The 17,616-nt window shown below is 33.9% G+C and overlaps 5 protein-coding genes across 7 annotated transcripts; 3 read left to right on the top strand and 2 right to left on the bottom strand.

The window, feature by feature from the left end:
• Nucleotides 1-498: 498 nt before the first annotated feature.
• Nucleotides 499-1,758, bottom strand: gpx-6 (Glutathione peroxidase). Of its 2 annotated transcripts, NM_001028197.6 has the most exons (4): nucleotides 1,580-1,758; nucleotides 901-1,120; nucleotides 687-820; nucleotides 499-633 (listed from the first exon to the last, which is right to left on the bottom strand). In NM_001028197.6, exons 1-4 carry the CDS (start codon nucleotides 1,726-1,728, stop codon nucleotides 570-572), a joined length of 567 nt encoding a protein of 188 aa, NP_001023368.1. In that variant the 5' UTR covers nucleotides 1,729-1,758; the 3' UTR covers nucleotides 499-569. The 2 variants fall into 2 exon arrangements, 1 of the variants encoding a protein (NP_001023368.1); NR_131582.1 differs by having other exon boundaries at nucleotides 570-1,120; nucleotides 1,580-1,728.
• A 2,114-nt stretch (nucleotides 1,759-3,872) lies between these two features.
• On the top strand, nucleotides 3,873-10,172 carry ocr-2 (Ion transport domain-containing protein; the record flags this gene model as incomplete). 2 transcript variants are annotated; one of them, NM_068979.5, is made up of 13 exons in its annotated part: nucleotides 3,873-4,051; nucleotides 4,940-5,069; nucleotides 6,180-6,700; nucleotides 6,770-7,178; nucleotides 7,224-7,306; nucleotides 7,501-7,712; nucleotides 8,101-8,168; nucleotides 8,213-8,320; nucleotides 8,391-8,804; nucleotides 8,882-9,031; nucleotides 9,474-9,590; nucleotides 9,637-9,768; nucleotides 9,825-10,172. In NM_068979.5, 13 exons carry the CDS (start codon nucleotides 3,924-3,926, stop codon nucleotides 10,053-10,055), a joined length of 2,703 nt encoding a protein of 900 aa, NP_501380.1. The 2 variants fall into 2 exon arrangements, with proteins under 2 accessions (NP_501380.1, NP_001299963.1); NM_001313034.3 differs by lacking the exons at nucleotides 3,873-4,051; nucleotides 4,940-5,069; nucleotides 6,180-6,700; nucleotides 6,770-7,178; nucleotides 7,224-7,306 and having other exon boundaries at nucleotides 7,502-7,712; nucleotides 9,825-10,055.
• Nucleotides 10,173-10,218: 46 nt separating this feature from the next.
• Nucleotides 10,219-17,346, bottom strand: svh-1 (Serine protease svh-1). Its single transcript, NM_068978.6, has 16 exons — nucleotides 17,120-17,346; nucleotides 16,705-16,946; nucleotides 16,457-16,624; nucleotides 16,194-16,270; nucleotides 15,783-16,048; nucleotides 15,420-15,732; nucleotides 15,009-15,162; nucleotides 14,835-14,961; nucleotides 13,816-14,046; nucleotides 13,123-13,374; nucleotides 11,370-11,515; nucleotides 11,191-11,324; nucleotides 11,075-11,145; nucleotides 10,908-11,026; nucleotides 10,652-10,804; nucleotides 10,219-10,604 (listed from the first exon to the last, which is right to left on the bottom strand). The coding sequence occupies exons 1-16, from the start codon at nucleotides 17,209-17,211 to the stop codon at nucleotides 10,294-10,296; spliced, it is 2,856 nt and encodes a 951-aa protein (NP_501379.2). The 5' UTR covers nucleotides 17,212-17,346; the 3' UTR covers nucleotides 10,219-10,293.
• Nucleotides 12,113-13,054, top strand: C07G1.7 (ELM2 domain-containing protein). Its single transcript, NM_068977.2, has 5 exons — nucleotides 12,113-12,273; nucleotides 12,326-12,385; nucleotides 12,433-12,635; nucleotides 12,683-12,820; nucleotides 12,932-13,054. The coding sequence occupies exons 1-5, from the start codon at nucleotides 12,132-12,134 to the stop codon at nucleotides 13,004-13,006; spliced, it is 618 nt and encodes a 205-aa protein (NP_501378.1). The 5' UTR covers nucleotides 12,113-12,131; the 3' UTR covers nucleotides 13,007-13,054.
• C07G1.6 (Histone deacetylase HDT1) lies at nucleotides 13,560-14,804 on the top strand. Its single transcript, NM_068976.4, has 5 exons — nucleotides 13,560-13,656; nucleotides 13,885-14,065; nucleotides 14,158-14,283; nucleotides 14,376-14,483; nucleotides 14,555-14,804. Exons 1-5 carry the CDS (start codon nucleotides 13,613-13,615, stop codon nucleotides 14,732-14,734), a joined length of 639 nt encoding a protein of 212 aa, NP_501377.2. The 5' UTR covers nucleotides 13,560-13,612; the 3' UTR covers nucleotides 14,735-14,804.
• Nucleotides 17,347-17,616: the final 270 nt, after the last annotated feature.

Genomic DNA, 17,616 nt, shown 5'->3' with positions numbered 1-17,616 from the left:
TGGGAATGTCAGCATGGGAACGAAAAAAAAGGGAAAAATGAGTTGTAGGCATAGGAGTACTTCGACTACTGGATGTAAGCATCAGAATATTTTGTATGCACGGGAGAAAATGTATGTATGGGAATGTCAGCATGGGAACGAAAAAAAAGGGAAAAATGAGTTGTAGGCATAGGAATACTTCGACTACTGGATGTAAGCATCAGAATATTTTGTATGCACGGGAGAAAATGTATGTATGGGAATGTCAGCATGGGAACGGAAAAAAAGGAGAAAAATTAATTGTAGGCATGGGAGTACTCGAACTACTGGGCGTAAGCATGGGAATTTTGTATGCACGGGAGAAAGTGTCAGCATGGGAAATGTGTGCATGGGAAATGTGAGCATGGGATAGATTGCCATAAAATCGAACTTTTTGGAATTCCAAAATTGGAATAGGTTTTTCCAAACAGGAAACCACATTAAATATTAAAGTTGTGATTTTAAAAAGTTAAGAAACAATTAAAGTAAACTATTTATATTCTATAAAAATGGTTTTAAAAACATTATTGCATAATGATAATCACATAAATTCATGAATTCAATAACCGGCTGATCTCTTCTTCCAAATCAATTGGGTTGACAGAATGTGAGTATCTGAACATCAGAAATTGTAAAATTGATACAAACAATTCAAAAATCAAATTAACCTTCCAACCACATGACCATTCTTATCAACAAGAAATTTGGAAAAGTTCCAAGGAATATCAGCTGATAATGATGAGCCACGCTCTTTTTTCAAGAATTTCCAAAGTGGATGAGTGTTCTGACCATTTACCTCGATCTGCAGATTTGACGTTTTGAAGCTTCGAAATTTATATTTTCATAGAATTTTGAACTGTTCAGAATAAAATTTTATCTAACCTTTGAATACATATCTGGCGCATATGTATAACTGCTTTTCACAAAATCTAAGATTTTTCCTTCAGTTTCTGGTTCTTGTTTTTCAAATTGATTGCATGGAAACGCGGCAACTCGAAATCCTTTTTCCCTGTAGATTCCATCTAATTCTTTAAAAGCGTTGTAATTAGAATCTGTATATCCACAGTATGATGCAACATTTGTGAACAAAACCACTTTGTCTCTGAAAAAACTTTCAAATTAGAGAAGATCGTACTGATATCGTGGTGAGACCCAATCAGAAGAACATAATGTGTTTTTAAACTGACATACCAAAATTTCGTGAATTTACAATACAGTTTATGCTGGGATGTTACAAACCAGCATGTATCAAGGCACATACGGTTAAAGTAGTTTATAATTTTTATTTTTGAAAAATCTTGAACTTTCAAAGTGTTATGCTCAATTAAAAATTAGGTTACATATTTATAATTGAAATAAACAAGGAGTTTTCACGTGAATCTTTTTGCCAAAAGAAGAGTCAACATTGTACAGTTTACATTTATTATAGGTAGGCACTAGGCAGACGTCGGTTGCCTTAAAAGGCAGGCAGAGAGGTATCTACACGGAAAGCTTAGATTTGGTATAATTTTGATTACTTCCAAAATGAACTTTTTAATGTTTTTTAACATCTTAAAATTACCTATACTTCTCCATAGAAACCATTTTCCCATCGATATTCTTTGCTTGAAATTGGTAAATTGTACCATGTTGGTCATTTTCATCAGTATCGTCACATTTTAGCTCAGAAAAAACGAATAAAATGGAAAATATTAGGGATCGACCATTCATTTCTGCAGAACTTATATTGTGCGTGACTATGTGTTTACAACGACATCTCGCTAGGCATACGGAGGCAAGGAAGCGCAGAGATAAAAGACGAACAACAGAAGGTCAAGAATGAGTTAGACATGAAGAGATACAGATAGTTGGAAAAACAAGAAAAAAGATGCAAAATACCTGATAATTGCTGTTTTCGAAACAATTAAAACTTTTTGATGTTGTTTGATGTGCCACGTGACAAATGAATGAAGTTACAGAGCATTGATAAACTAACATTTATAAGTTGATGAAGTGATCATGGAACAAAATTACTACGTTTTTTTTCAGTTTATCCTGAATCGGGAGACATTTTGCAACCAATAGTTCCTTCGAAAAATTGGTTTTTATCATAATTCAGATTTACACGGAAATGTTCCATGAAAAGATAGCATTTTTAAAAGATTTTCAGATTAAAAATGGAGTAGAGCTAGTGGAGACTTTATATAACTGCACTTATAATACTTGAACATGATCAAATATAATAAATCAACACTCGGAAAGTTTAAAAAAGAATTTTTGTTTCAATTCAGTAAAATGTTTGGAAAATTGGCAAACTATCAAAACAATTTGGTCTTTTTGAGTAATTCCGATCATTGTTGCAAGTTTAAACCTCGACGATGTTCAAACACAAGTAGTTAGAATTTTTTAAACAAATTTAAAAAAAGGTTTCGAAATTAATTACTTTTTTTTTGAATTTGAGGTTCCAAGATTTCACTTACATAAGCTCAAACTTTGTGTAGGCACTTTTAAAAATTGTCAATTAGAAACTTGTATCAAGATAATATTCAAATTCTATAATTTTCAAAAAAATCTTCAAAACATTAATTTTCTGTGGCTCTAGTAACAAAGATAAAAGGGTGCAACACTAATTGAAACTGAAATACTTTAAGGTTCAACTTTGTATTTTAATTACGTTTGAATCAGTTGTATTTGTTTTCTAGATATTTAAATCTGCAGCAATTCTTGAAAGTTCTCATTTTAATAAAATTCTGGGAATTTACCAAAACTTTGGCTGAAATTTTTAAATTCGAAATAAAATTGAAACATTTTGTATCATCTTTGTTTATTTATGCTCTTTTAAAATCGAAAAAAAATCGGAGCTTTTATTTATGATCTCAAGATGTGTTGGACTATTAGTAATGTATTTAGAAAGTATTAATTTTGATAGTTCCGAATTGTTCTTGTCATAAATATACAAAGATGGTACAAAATGTTTCAATATCGATTGTTTGAAAATCTAAAACTATCTTCACATGTTTAATTCATTCTTTCTCCCCATAAAATCACTCTTTTAAGATCTATCAAGTTTTCAGAAGTTTCTTGTACAAACTCTTTTCACATTTTGCCTCCTGATATCCAATCTCCCACGGCAACAAACCGACCACGACGACCGACACGCCAAAATTCAATCAAAAAGCAGGCGCCTGTTCAACCAATTTTCTTTCAGTGTCATATTCTACCTTCTCTCTATTTCTTTCAATGCTTTCTCTTTTCCTTTTCCCCTTCATGGAGATTCAGGAGTGAGCTTGAGTATAACAGCCACGCCCATTTTTTCGCCTTCTCCATCCATCTTATAGCTCCGGCTCAAGAGTGAGCCACGAAATTCAGTTTTGTTATTCTGATTTTGGTTTTTTTTGCCATTCACAAAAATACAATTTCAAAATCCATCACGTTATTAGACAAATGAACTTGGGGTCGCCAAAAATGTCAGCTGCTTTAAAAGATAGATGACAGGAACTTGGGATCAAAACCAGATTTCATATAACTGGCAATATTTTAAGAACCTTTCATTAATTTAGTATATCAATTCATAAAGATATTGGTTTAAGTTTTGGTTCAAAATTGAACCAAAATTGATCATACATACATTTCCCTGCCCCACATTATCACATGTAGATGCCTACCTCTTACCTGCCTACCTATATACAGACCTGCTCTCAGTTTTCTGCATTCCTTGAATGCAAGTCAGACTTAAAGGCATTCATTGAAAGCATTGCCTAGAAAGTTGAGATTTTTGGGTTGGCCTGGAAGTCTTAAAATTCAATGATACTTATATCACAAAATCATTAATTTTCTAACTTTGGCTTTTTTTCAATTCTATCATTTAATTTAATTTTCAGACATATCTTAATCATCTTATCAGTAGAGTACATCACATCATTAAGATGGGTTCCTCATCTTCAACCCAATCTTCCATGAATAACTTTGTGGGAATGGGAAGATTGAGGGAGGATATGAAGATTTATCAACTTGTAGATATGCATGGCGGTGGGGAACTTCTTCCATGGCTCAGGTAAAAACGTTAAACTAATCACTTGATGAATACGTATACAACAATAGTTCAAAATTTGAATATTTCTTCTTAGAGTTTCGACACTTTATCAATAAACTGCCGCTTTTTTTGGAACTCAATGTAAACTGAACCTAATTATATAAAAACCACCATTCCATTTACCCTTTCTTTTTGCTTCAAATATGCCGAAAACTCAAACAAATGTTACTTTATCTTCTGATTAAAAGTAAAATATAAAAACGAAACCCCATTGAGTTTCCATGAATTGTATTACGAAATGCGTCATTCCATGTAATACAAATTAAATTTTGGCAACTGCTTTGCCTGATAAACAGAATGAAAAATATCAATAAATTTCTTGTCAGAATTTCAAACTTTTTGAAAGATTAGGTATGTTTTAAATATTTTATAAGTGTTACTATATCAGTTCAAAGCTTTAATAGAAATATTCTGACAGTATCAACATTGAAAAAATTAATGAATAGTTTCATAAAAGTTTGTTAATTTTCCAAAACTAATAATTATTTCTTTTTGTGAAGTGCAATCATTTCAATGTTCGATTGAAATTTTTTCTTACCAAATTTCTGTTTTTAATAATTCCACAAATCCATTTAAAATTGAAAATTGAATGACGGAACTAAAACGAAAAGACATGAAAATTATAGGTTCGTATAATCGTTTTTGTGAACATTTTATTACTTTCCTGGTTTCCTTTTTGACATGTTTTGTCACAAGGAACGGCAAATGATGGTGATGTTTTTTAAAAAAGGGATCTTTTTGGAGCCCTTTGGTTCTGAAAATTCTAAGAAATGTCTATGTACTCGATGACATGCATCGAATTCTCACAAAAATCACCTGTTTTTTTTTTGCGAAAATTTCCATTTTCAGATATGCCATTATAAGTAGTGATACTTCATTTATCGACGCTTATTTGGAAACAAAAGTCAAAGATTTCTTGTATAATGGTGGAAAAGGAAAGCTCGTGACAGTTACTGAGTTGGTCAAATTGCGGAATAAGGTAATCTGAAAAAAAAAGTTTTTGTAATATGTGATCATTTAAAAACATATACATGATTCTCTACTTGAACAACTTTTACATTTTAACCACCTCACAATCAGGGGTTTTCAAAATTTTGATTAATTTCTGCAAGTGACTAGAAGTGAAAATAACGATGTAAGGCCTTCCCTTAAGGGTGAATCAGGGGTGTGCGGCAAATTTGCCGAATTTGCCGAATTTGCCGTTTGCCGAGCTCGGCAAGTTTAGAAAAAAGTAGATTTGCCGAATTTGCCGAGCTCGGCAAATTTTGAAATTTGCCGCACACATCAAAAATATGACTGTACAATTCTGACCAAAACTATTGAATTCTTCGCCAAAAATTTAGTGAAATCACACAAAATTGAGTTATTTTGATGCTTAAACAGACACACTACACAGAACTTATTCAGAAACCAGATGTTTGTTCAGATTTCAGTAGTTTTGGTGCTCCAAAAAGCATGAAATAGTATCCAATTTTTCGGAGTTTGTTAGGCACGGCAAATTTGCCGAATTTGCCGAGCGCGGCAAAATTGCCGAATTTGCCGTGCTCGGCAAATATTGAAAAAAGAAATTTGCCGAATTTGCCGAGCTCGGCAAATTTTGAGTTTTGCCGCACACCCCTGGGGTGAATGTATATTGTGATTTAAAAACCCCCAATTTTCCTGTACAGTGGTACTTATTAATAGTAATACGATTGATCTCAAAACACAAAATAACCGCTAAATTTAAATTTAGATTAAATAAACAAACAACTGTTTCAACTGAAATTTCAGGAAAAGTAGGATTTGCCTGAAAATGTTTCCAGATACTTATTAAACATAAATTGTCAACAATCCACGAACAAGGTACATTTTGTATTACGCCCAAAAACTTAGAATTTAGCTTTCAGAATTTTGGCTCCGAAAGCTTACCTCTTTCAAGGAACCAAATCTAAGTTTAAGGACATAAGGTTCTCAAAAGGAAATCTTGAAAACGAAAGAAGTTTCTCAATTTTTTTTTTGTAATGTTGTGTTTGACATGTTTTGATATTGGATGAAAATTTTATAATGGGTTACGTCACTTATTGGAAAAATCCAAAATAATTTTGTTTAGGAAAGAAATGAACGACTTGGAGCATTCTCACGAAAGAAAGGAAAAGGAAAAAGTGGGCCAAATGTATTAGACGATTTCAATCAGGAAGGAGAAAATGTGGGAGATTTGAAAAAAGCACTAAAACTTCTGGACGGAGGTGGAAAAGGCGGGCGGAATGAAAGTAAGTATCGAGAAATTTCATGGAAATTGGAAGAACGTGGATCAATGGGAGAAACAATTATTGGATGTTGTCTTCTTCATGCATCGGATATTCATAATGCTCTTGTCTTGAAGATTCTTGATTATTATCCAAAATTGTTGAATGATATTCACATTTCCGAAGATTTTTACGGATTATCACCTCTTCATCAAGCAATTATTAATACGGATTGTAAACTCGTTTACAAGTTTTTGAAATTGGGAGCCGATGTTAATTCAAGATGTTATGGAGCATTTTTCTGTGCTGATGATCAAAAAGCATCAAGAACTGATTCATTAGAACATGAATATGTTGAACTTTCATTGAAAACTAATTATACAGGGTAGGTCAATTTATTTTTGTTTAGTTGGTTGTATGCTTTCACATGCTTTCTATGTAAATCTAAATTCAGAAACATGTATCTTGGAGAATATCCATTGTCATTTGCTGCCTGTTTGAATCAACCTGAATCATTTCGCCTTCTTCTTGCTTTCAAGGCAAATCCAAATGCTCAAGATACAAATGGAAACTCTGTTCTCCATATGTGTGTCATTCATGAAAATATGGCAATGTTCAAGCTAGCATTAGAATGTGGAGCAAGTCTTCGTACTGTTAACAAACAAAGTCTTTCTCCGTTAACACTTGCGGCGAAATTGGCAAAAAAGGAAATGTTCGACGAGATATTAGAATTGGAAGGAGACAGTGTATGGGCTTATGGTGATGCTTCATCAACAGCTTACCCACTGGCAAAGATCGATACAATCAATGAAACAACTGGAGAATTGAATGAAGCTTCTGCACTTTCACTTGTGGTTTATGGGGTAAGCGGCGATTTTACTGGGAGCCGTTAAACTTAGCATTTTCAGCAAACTGTTGAGCATCTTGAACTTTTGGATGGCCTATTGGATACATTGCTGGAAGCGAAATGGGAAGCATTTGCCAAAAGAAAGTAAGTAAATTGGTAATTAGCGTGTAATTTTTTATAAAATTAATTAAACTTATTATTTTACCCAATCATTACTAATTGTGAAACACTGTTTCAAACTATTATTTAAAAACTTTTAGAAAGTTTTATTTAGAACTGACTTAGCGTCTCAACTAGGAAGTACGGTTTTATTATTTTCTTAATAATCTGAATTTCAGTATGATTGTGTCATTCACTGCCTTCACATTGTACTACATATGTTTTGTAACTGCATTCACATTGAGGCCAATTGGATTTTCAACGGAAATGTTAACTGAAGGATGGATCAATCGATATTCGGAACCATTTCCGGGAAGATACGGAAAAAACTCAACTCTTCAACAAGTTAAACCAGTGATTAATGCAACATCGCGTGGATTGGTTGAATGGTGTAAGTACTCTATCACCACTACCCCGAATATTTTAGCAATATTGAAAATTGATTTTTTCCCAATTCGACATAAACTTTGCTAAAACTGGTGCAGAATTTGGCGAACGTTGCTTAAGAAATTAATTTATATTGCTAAAATTGAGTTAGAAGTATTGCGACCAATTCTCGAGCAAGCTTACCTTCTTTGTACTCAATATTTCATATAAAATGTTGAATTTCCACATAAGTTTCCAAAAGATAAAAGATTAGAACCGATAATTTTTTACGGAAGCTGATTGATCGAAAATAAAATTTACAATCTATATTTCGATTATCGATTGAACAATGACATGCAGCACTAATAGGGAAATCACATTGTATTCGATATAATATCATTAACAAATTACAGCGGAACCTTTGAGCCAATGTCATCTTCGTAACTACTGGGATCCAGATATTCCATTTGCCAATTCATACGTTAGTTTTTCCAAAATACTGTAGGCACATATTTTCTTTTTCAGATCCGTCTTGTTTTTGAATTATTTGTTGTAATTGGAATTTGTGTTCAAGTGTTTCTTGATTTCCGTGATATTAAGAGAATTGGAAGAAAAAAGTGGTGGAATGTGTTGGTAAGCTGACTGGCAGAAAATAAAACTACAATTTTCTGTATTTCTAAAAATACAATTCACTAATTTCCAGACTGCTTTCCCTGCTAAAATCACGTTCAAATTAACATATTTTCTGGTTCTCGCAATGATTCCAACTCGTCTGGCATGTGATTTAAGTCCGGTACTTTTGGTTGTTGACAACGTTCTCATCACAGTTACCATGATCTTTACAACTGTACACTATCTCTATTATTGTCGTGTTATTCGATTTGTGGGACCATTCGTTTTGATGGTTTATACAATTATTGCCACTGACATTTTCCGGTTTATGCTCATTTACGGAATATTCTTGATGGGATTTTCCCAATCTTTTTCATTGATTTTTTTGTCTTGTGAACGGGAAGCCAATGTTATCAAAAAACTGATCACTGATCAATCAGAAGCATCGGAAGGTTCGGACAATAAATTTAATTTAACAAGACAAATCAGTGCATATGACACCGCGGTGAGATCATTCTTTGAAACTTTGTTAATTAATGAGTTATATTTTTATATATTTCACTTTTATTTCGAATTTTTCAGATTGTGAAAAACGCAGAAGTCTTTGAGAATGTAATGCAATCACCCATTGAAGCTTTCGTTCGTACATTTATTCTAACAATTGGAGAGTTTACAGTACTTTACCGTAACCTTGCTCTTTGTCCCGCCAATACGATGGTTTGGATTGGAAAAGTAAGTGTAAAAATAATTGAGTTTTTGGCAAATGCAACTTTTTTTTGAACAAAAATAAAAATCCGATTTGGTAAAATTTTCCTATACAAAAATTCCAAATTTTGGAAAGTTAACCTTTCTACACTTAAATCGTTGTTGCCAGCTCAGATTAATGTTAACTTTGTGCATGAGAAATTTGATTCAAAACTCAAAATTGGGGTCCAGTTAAATGCTGCTAGTGTTTGTTTTAGAATATATCTTAGAATTGAGCCGGGTTTTACAAATGCTAGCTACTTTTGACAGTATTTCAGAAGTTGTGACTTTTTAAAAATTTGAATAAGGTATTTGGGTAACTTAAATCCGTAGAGGATATATCAAACATACTTCCCATTACTCCACTGAAATTTTACCACGTAAAATTTCAGTTCCCATTACCACGTTTCTATAATTTTATTGATTTCAGGTTGTATTCATTCTTTTCGAATTGTTCGTAAGTATTATGCAGTTTAATATGCTTATTGCCATGATGACACGTACATATGAAACAATCTTCCAGACACAACTGGAGTATAAACGACAGGTTAAATCGTTGTTGCATTATTAAATTAAGATTTTTTTATTTTCAGAGAGCTCAAGTAATTTTGATGTTAGAGCTTTCTTTGAGTCCAAAAGAACGTCACCAATATCTTCTGAAATACTCAAGACCAACTGGAACAAACAAGAAAACAAGAAGTTTGGTTGTCAGCAAGAAATCAGCGGTTTGTTTATTACGCATTCTTATCAAAATTTCAACTAATTTTTTTCAAACTTTCAGTTTTCCCGCGACTCCAAAAAGGGACAGAAAGTACTGGAAGAAAAGATGAAAAAGATGATCGAAGAGAAAAAAGCAGTGTTGAAACGGAAAATGAAGGATATGGAAATCAAGGAAGGAATCCGTCCCGTCACTGGATACAGTCGTACACCTCGTCCACATACTCAATATATGAATCGAGGGGCTGGTGGAGGTGCCAATGGTGTTCAGAATGGAAATGGTGCTGCTCACTGAATTTAACCATTTTTCTCTTTTTTGTTTCCTTCCATCTTTAATTTTATTCATAACAATTGTGATGACTTCTCAGAATCCCTGTGATAAATGGTATTTGAACAATATTTGTGATAGAAAATACATACTATGTTCATTTCTGATTTTCTTGAGAGGCACACATGGCTTGTAATTTTCAAATATTTATTATTCAGAGAGATCTTTCATGTATTTTCCGAGCTACACATTTTTTTGTTTGAATTCAAACAGGTTGGCCATTAATAATTGCACTGATCCATGAAAGATATGGTGCTACCATTGTATAAATACCCGGTTGTTTCTTTTGTGCACAACCATCACCCCAACTGATAACTCCAGCCAATACAAATGCTCCATCTTCACGTCGACACGCAAATGGACCACCGGAATCACCTTGGCAAGAATCTATACCACCTTCCAGGTATCCAGCACAGAATGCTGATCTTGACATTGATGAGTAAATTTGGGATGAATTCACACAATCGAATCGATTTATAATTGGAATGAGAGCTGCTTGAAGTCGTTCCGCGTAACCTGAAATTTTCGAAGCGAGCTTCGAATGCATCTTTTTGTAAACATACGCAATCCCATACTTCCCCATCCAGATACAACACATTGTCTTCCAGGCGTGTACACAAAATCTTTTGATGGAAGACATATAGGCTGAGCATATTCATTGAATTCAATTCCAGGATACGGTATTTCAAGAATTGCAATATCATGTGAGAAGATGTCTGGAATTTGGAAAGAATTTAAATATTGAATCCACGGGGACGCTACTCTGCGTAAGAAGCGCGAGTAAATAGGCAAGGAAAAGACGCTTCTGTCTAGGCGCACCTTTATATAATGGATAAAAGTGAATTCTCTGCAAATAAAAAATCTGTTCATTTCCATCTGTCTGATTGTTATCCCAGTCACCAACTACAACTTCATACGAGGATACTCTTTCGTCTTCTCTGTAAATTTCTTATTTACACCTGCAAATGTTGGCACAAGTAACTCACTCGAAACAATGGGCTGCTGTGATCAAATGTGTCTTGTCTAGAATCGATGCTCCACAATGATGAGCTTTGGTCTGAAATGATCAAACATTTCCATCTGAACCAAACGATCTACTTACAGCTTTATTCCGCAAAGCAGCTGTCCAGGGAAATGCACCAGGAACTGTTTCAAAGCCTCCGACAACTCTGGCAATTCGAGATTTTGCAGCATCACGAGCATTAACTTCAACGTAACGAAGTCCACATTGAGAAGCTTAAATAAAAATAATTTAAAGAGCTTCAACTCAAATCGTTGTACCTGAAGACATTCCATTCTGTGAGATACAAGATATTCTAGCATGCCTTGTACATGAAGATGATCGACGGATAGAACAGTCAACATCACAGTTAACATTATATCCAGAAGAAATCGTGGCATTGGTGGACAGTATGAAACCATGCTCTCTAGAATAACTTGCCTAGTCAAACGAATATTTTAAAAACTTGAATCAAAGTTTTCAAATAAAATTTCAAATAAAATTGTAACATGAACAAGGTTTGAATGATTTATTTTAAGTTATATAGTCTTTTTTTAAACAATAATTCTTCGAAAAATTGCATCCAAATTGTGCCTCATAATCTCGTTTACTTCAGTTATTGCTTTAGAGCTTCTTTCTTACAAGTAATCATAATAAAAATTAGATTAATCACTTCCGAAATTCAAATTGCCGCTAATATCGATAGCTTTTCGCAACGCATGTGTAACGGACGCGTAAAGCGCGATTCGCGAAAAAGATGACGCAATATTTTGGGATTTTCGAAAATTGATATTTTTTATTTTCTATTCACTTTTTCAGCATTATTTTCTTATTTATTCATTTTTTTTCTTTCAACTTTTGACTATTTCTGTGCAAGAAAACTTGGAAATGGTGTTTCGGAGAAGTTTTCAATCATTTTACTCCCACGTGTTGGTTGTTTTTCCAATTTTAACATTTTTTATGTTTTTTTTTGTAAAATGTTCATTATTTAAATCTAGTTTTAACCTACTATTGTTAAACTTATTTTCAGGTAATCCATCAAAATGCCTAGATCAATCGCGAAATTATTTGATCCAAAGCGTAGACGTGTGGAAGAGGAAAAACCGGAAGATGATGATCGTCTACAGGCTCAAAAGGTGAAACTTACAGAGCCAGAAGATTTCGCTCACACCGGAAATCTTACAGGTATGTTTTTAAGTCATACGCACAGTAAAAATGTAAATTGTTAATTTTTCAGTTAACCAAGATGTGAAACTTGAAAAGCCGGAAGAAGTGCGTCGTCCAACAAAAGCTGAAGGTTGGCTTTTTCCAACCACCAATTAAGTTGAATCAGTATACTTTTAGAAGCTTCAACCGTAGTTCTTCTTGACTCCTCGTCGACCTCTTCATCTTCTTCTTCTTCCAATCAGAACATGAGATCAACTTGTGAACCAACAAAGTCGAGACCGGAATTGACACGAGATGGCATGTGGTCGCCACTTGGCTTCGCAAAAACCTTTTTGTACGATTACGAACGAGGTGTTCCTTTCGATAGAGAAACTTGTGAGGTGTTGAACAAACTGGACTGATAATGTAAAAAATGTTCCCATTTCAGGAGAATATCAAAATTCTCCAAAGAGAGGACAGAGATGTCGACTATCGTGAATTTCTCACAATGGCAGAGAAGTTTAATGAGGAGGGGCAGTCTTTATGGGCAAGAGCATGTGTTAACATGGCGGCATCCACTCATCAGGTAGGAGTTTATAATAGTTCATAAAAACGAGCAAGTTTCAAATTTCTTCTACTTGTCTATTGTGGATTTAGTAAGGAACATTAAGTTCTAAACCAACAACTACATTTTCAGATGAACGAGAACCTCAGAAAGATCAGGCAGCTCGAGCGTACTGAAACGGATCAAGCTTCAAGCTCACAGTCCTAAATACTTTGTTTCTTTTTGTTATTTTCTGAAATAAAAGTATGTTGTTGATCTCGTTTTACTCCTATATGTTCACAGAATAATCTGATAAGTCAAGATTTTTCCCTGTATCCACTCACCCTAGTCTCATAGCGTCACATATAGAATTTGAAATTTTTCCGTTAAGATGATCCGCACAAATTGGTTCCCATCTTGATCGAAACAGAACCTCGAGGTATCCACTTGTATCAGATCCATTGGTCAACCGAAATGAGTTTGCTCTACAGTAATCTTCGTCTTCTCCTGATTGGCAATCTATTTGTCCATTGCAAAGTTGATCAAATCGAATGCAAGATCCATCACCACAAGCTGCTTGCTGACAATGTGAGCACCTACAATTAATTTACAATATTGATGTTTTTTCTGAAATTTTTGTTTCAGCTTCAATTCTAACATGAAAAATAGGCGTGAAAATCCTAATATTTTTAGTTTGTAAATTCAAATTTTAAACATTCGTGGAAAAACGTTCCCGTGAATTTGAAATTCCGGTCAACGGGTCAATTGATTTTCGAAATTTAATGTATTTCTAATTACAACCAATATTACATTGGGATCACGTGGCATCGTCAGATGATTCATTTTGATGAGCGTCGATATCACCCTTCTACACGATGGTGAGATTAATTTTATTTGAAAAATGCTCCAAGTAAATATTAATTTTAAATAAATTTTATAGATTTTATAGGAAATTAAAAAAAACATATTTTATCATGAAAATTTATTGAGAATAGAAGTAGGTTTAACTTTGATTTGAGAAACTTTTAAAGTCTTACCTGATTGGTTCACATGTTGAAATGACAGTAGATGTACAATTTGGTTCCCTCAAACATGATAAGTTCCAGGCCGGCAGACGAGGAGCCAATGTGGCGGAAGGGCTGGTCCTCCTCATCTGCGAAACCGAAGAAGGGGAATCGAAAGAAGGATTCGTCGGGTGTAAAGTCGTCGGTTGCAGTGGTCCCAAAGACGATTCGGATTGATGTGATTCCACAGTATAAATCGGGTCCCTATAAAAATATTTATTGGGTACGTTGGCTGGTGAAAAGAATAGAAAAATGAACATCAATTTATTTTGTGCATATTTATTCTACTGAAAGTTAGAACTGATTTATTTATAGATGCACCCAAACATGGCAATAACTCGCGAATCAAAAAATGGAGAAGAATTTGTTGGTGAGGTCACATTCTACGAAGGTGTCAATATGAATGTTGTTGTTAATTTCTTTACGGGACTCGATCATTACGTGAGTAAAATTAAAAATATTTGAAAATAATTCAAACATATAAAAACTAATTTGTTTTTTCCGGGGTTCTTTAGATTATTCATTTATTACAGGAATATGCTAAACTCCGATTCGCCCATACTGCTCACACGCCACCTCTAATCCGAGCATCTTCTACATCTGCGTCTGCATCAGCCTCCACCTCTACCTCTTCATCAAGGGTGAGAATAATGTTTCAATTTTCTCCTAATAACTCAATTCCTTTATACGATTCACATCGTTTAAATTTCAGCCGAAGAAGCATTATTTGGAAAAGAATATGGAGCACTTATTAAAGAAACTTGACATTCTTGCATTCAAACAGACGATTATCGAATCGAGAAGCCCTACATCTGACAGTATTCACCATCAAGATTTTGTTTCAAACACTGATACCGCCGAATATGATGATGATGATACAAAATTCTTCTAGTAATTAACTATGCCTATTGAATATAGTATTTGAATCCTGTGCCACAAATAAATACACTATTTTGTCTATTACCTCAATTGTGACTACAACATTTACTCACCCAAATCCGAGCACTCTACAAATTGATGATAGCTTTTCTCGACTGTAGTTATCATCACATACATGTCCTTTTTTGGCCGATTTTGTCGCATATAATACTTTGTTCTCAACTTGGAATTCAACGTCTTCTGCAATTTTTTATGTTTGAGGTAATCTGAAAACTTTTTCAACAGACTTGTAGAAAATCGTCTTCGGTAATACAGAGAAGTAATTTTCCGTGCTAGACTGGAAAATGTTTGTGAGGTGTCGGTTAGAAGACATGTTTGACTTTTTGGTTCATATGAAAAAGCCTCACACATTAGAAGACTTTCTCGGCATTTTCGAGCACACTGAAAATAGATTTTATAAGCACACTTAGCTCAAAAAACTAGGAGAGACCACCCCTCCCCCTTAAATTAGCTCTAATTTTGGTTTAAGCTTGTAAAAAATTTAAATCGCATTCATAGAAAGTATTAAAATAGAAATAGCTAGTTAGAGCAGAAGTGAGTTTCCGAGGAATTTTCTAATTTAGGAATAATATGTAAACAAATTGAAAAATATACCAAAAGTTGATATAGTGTGACTTCCAATATTTCCGGCTTCTTACCCCTTGTACGTGTGGAATAAAAGTCCAAACTTCAATAATGTTATCAGCTAACCGATATGCACCAATCAATTCATAATATTGAAGATAATCTTCACAATTATGCTCATCACTTCCATCGTTACAATCAACTTCATAATCACATTGGAATTTTTCAGAAATACATTTCGATCCGTTATCACATGATATTGAACCAATTGGGCAACTGTCACCAGATTCAATTGGGACGACATCATTAAAACTTTCTGGACATGGTGGAATGTAACATTGGGATAATTCATTTGGTTTCGTATAACAAACTGGCGTCGCTGATTTTCTGAAAAATTATTATCAAAAAACCTGTTCACTTTATCGAAATGATCTTACTTTCCATCAGCGTCATTCACAAATCTACAAAAATTGTGATTCAAAATCTCTAAATCCCTTTCTCTTCGAAATAATACTGTTGGGTCATTCCACATAAGACACATTTTCCCATCAGATGTTCTGTTTGCAGTTCCAGAATATTCTTTGTCCCTCGCAATACATTCTCTTCCAGATTCACAAAAAACGTATGCTTCAGAATCACAGTCAATTGCCACGAGATTGCCTGCTTGTAAAGCTAAACAACGTCCAGTTCCCGTTACTTCTTGCTGAAAAACCAAAATCGTACTAGGAGAGCATTCAAAATAAATTTTTTTATAATCGGTTTGTACGTTTTACAGAAATCTATTTTTCCTTGAAGTTAAACAATTTTAAAGTCGCAACCCAAGGTATTTTTAAAATAAAGCAACTCACTTCTACTGTATCTCCATTCCCCCATTTCCATGTTGCTCCCTGTCGGAGTCCGGAAGTCAAAAATAGTCGTGTATCAGCTGGAAGAGTTTTCGAGATTACACATTTTTCGGGAGAGGTCACTCTCTCAGTGAAAAGTCAACAGACAGTGTAAGGAAGTGCCACGTCGCAATTACTCACCTTGTTGTCCCAACCGATAAACACCCCAAAAAATCAGTTGAGTAAATAAAAACCAAGGCAATTTTGAAAAGGGCAGCATTACTTACCAAACGTTGGCAAAATTGTGTCTCGAATTGATTCAATCTCTGTTGGTTTTAAAGAAGATATCAATGTAGCTGGATTACAATAATAATTTGCTTCAGAGTATCCTTGAACAGGGACAGTTGAAATTGAAAGACATTTGCTTCCAATTTGAAGAGTTCCAGAAGCACATACTGAAATAATTACAAAGCTTTAGAAATTGTGGGTTTTTATTCAAAAATGCAATTCATAATCTTCTGAAATAGAGACTTACAACTAGGTGAACAAAACACTTTGACGCCAGTTTTGCAAAAAGATGACAAAAAAGTGAAGCAAACGGATGTGGTACAACCAACTGAATATGTATACTGTTGAAGTGAAACTGTGGAATAAGATAAAAATGTAGAGGAAATTGATGCACACGCTTGTTCTCCGTATTTTTGATGAAATGATTTAGAGCATAATGGGAAGAAGAGACCTGATTGACTACGAACTTCTAAGAGATCTTCGAAAATTCTGGAAAAATTGATTATGTTTTTGAATCAATACTTTTAATATTAAACGGTGGATTAAAGCAAGTGGAAAAATTGTTGAAAACCACCGAGTATCATAGTTTAGTTTTTGAGTCAATGAAAAAAATATTTAAATAAGGACATATTATTTGCCAACACTTTTTATTAAAAACTCACTTTAATTCTATACATTTAGCACATTGAAAAATAAAAATAAAAAAGATTCCAAAAAATAGTATTGTTCTCATAGTAACTATGACGATATACATTGAAACATTTCCGTCTTCTTTTTACTTTTCTCCTCAACTAATTCTTGTTTCAAATCTCGTTTTGGTGTCAATTAGGCAATAATATATTATGGAATATACAGAGGGAAAAGTGTATCTCGATTGCTAATTTGAAGTGAATAAGGACTGTGAGAGTGAACGAGAAACAGACAAAAAATGATCAGTGCGCGAAGAAAAGTTCTTGGTAAAGAGGGCGGGACTTTGGAGAATGGAAAAAAGATGGAGTTTCGATTGGGATTGTTGTTTTTGGGAATTTGAAGCAATTTGCAGGAGCTGATGAAAAATTCTAAAACTTGCTAATTTGGCGTAGTTATTTTTGGGCAGTGTAATGAATTTTTCCGGAAACTTAACCTATAGGTTCTATAGACGACGATATTTCTATATAGA

Source organism: Caenorhabditis elegans, chromosome IV (genome assembly GCF_000002985.6).
Source record: "Caenorhabditis elegans chromosome IV".
Lineage (NCBI taxonomy): Eukaryota > Metazoa > Nematoda > Chromadorea > Rhabditida > Rhabditidae > Caenorhabditis > Caenorhabditis elegans.
Note: the sequence above shows the minus strand (reverse complement) of the source record. Positions and strands in the feature narration are given on the sequence as shown.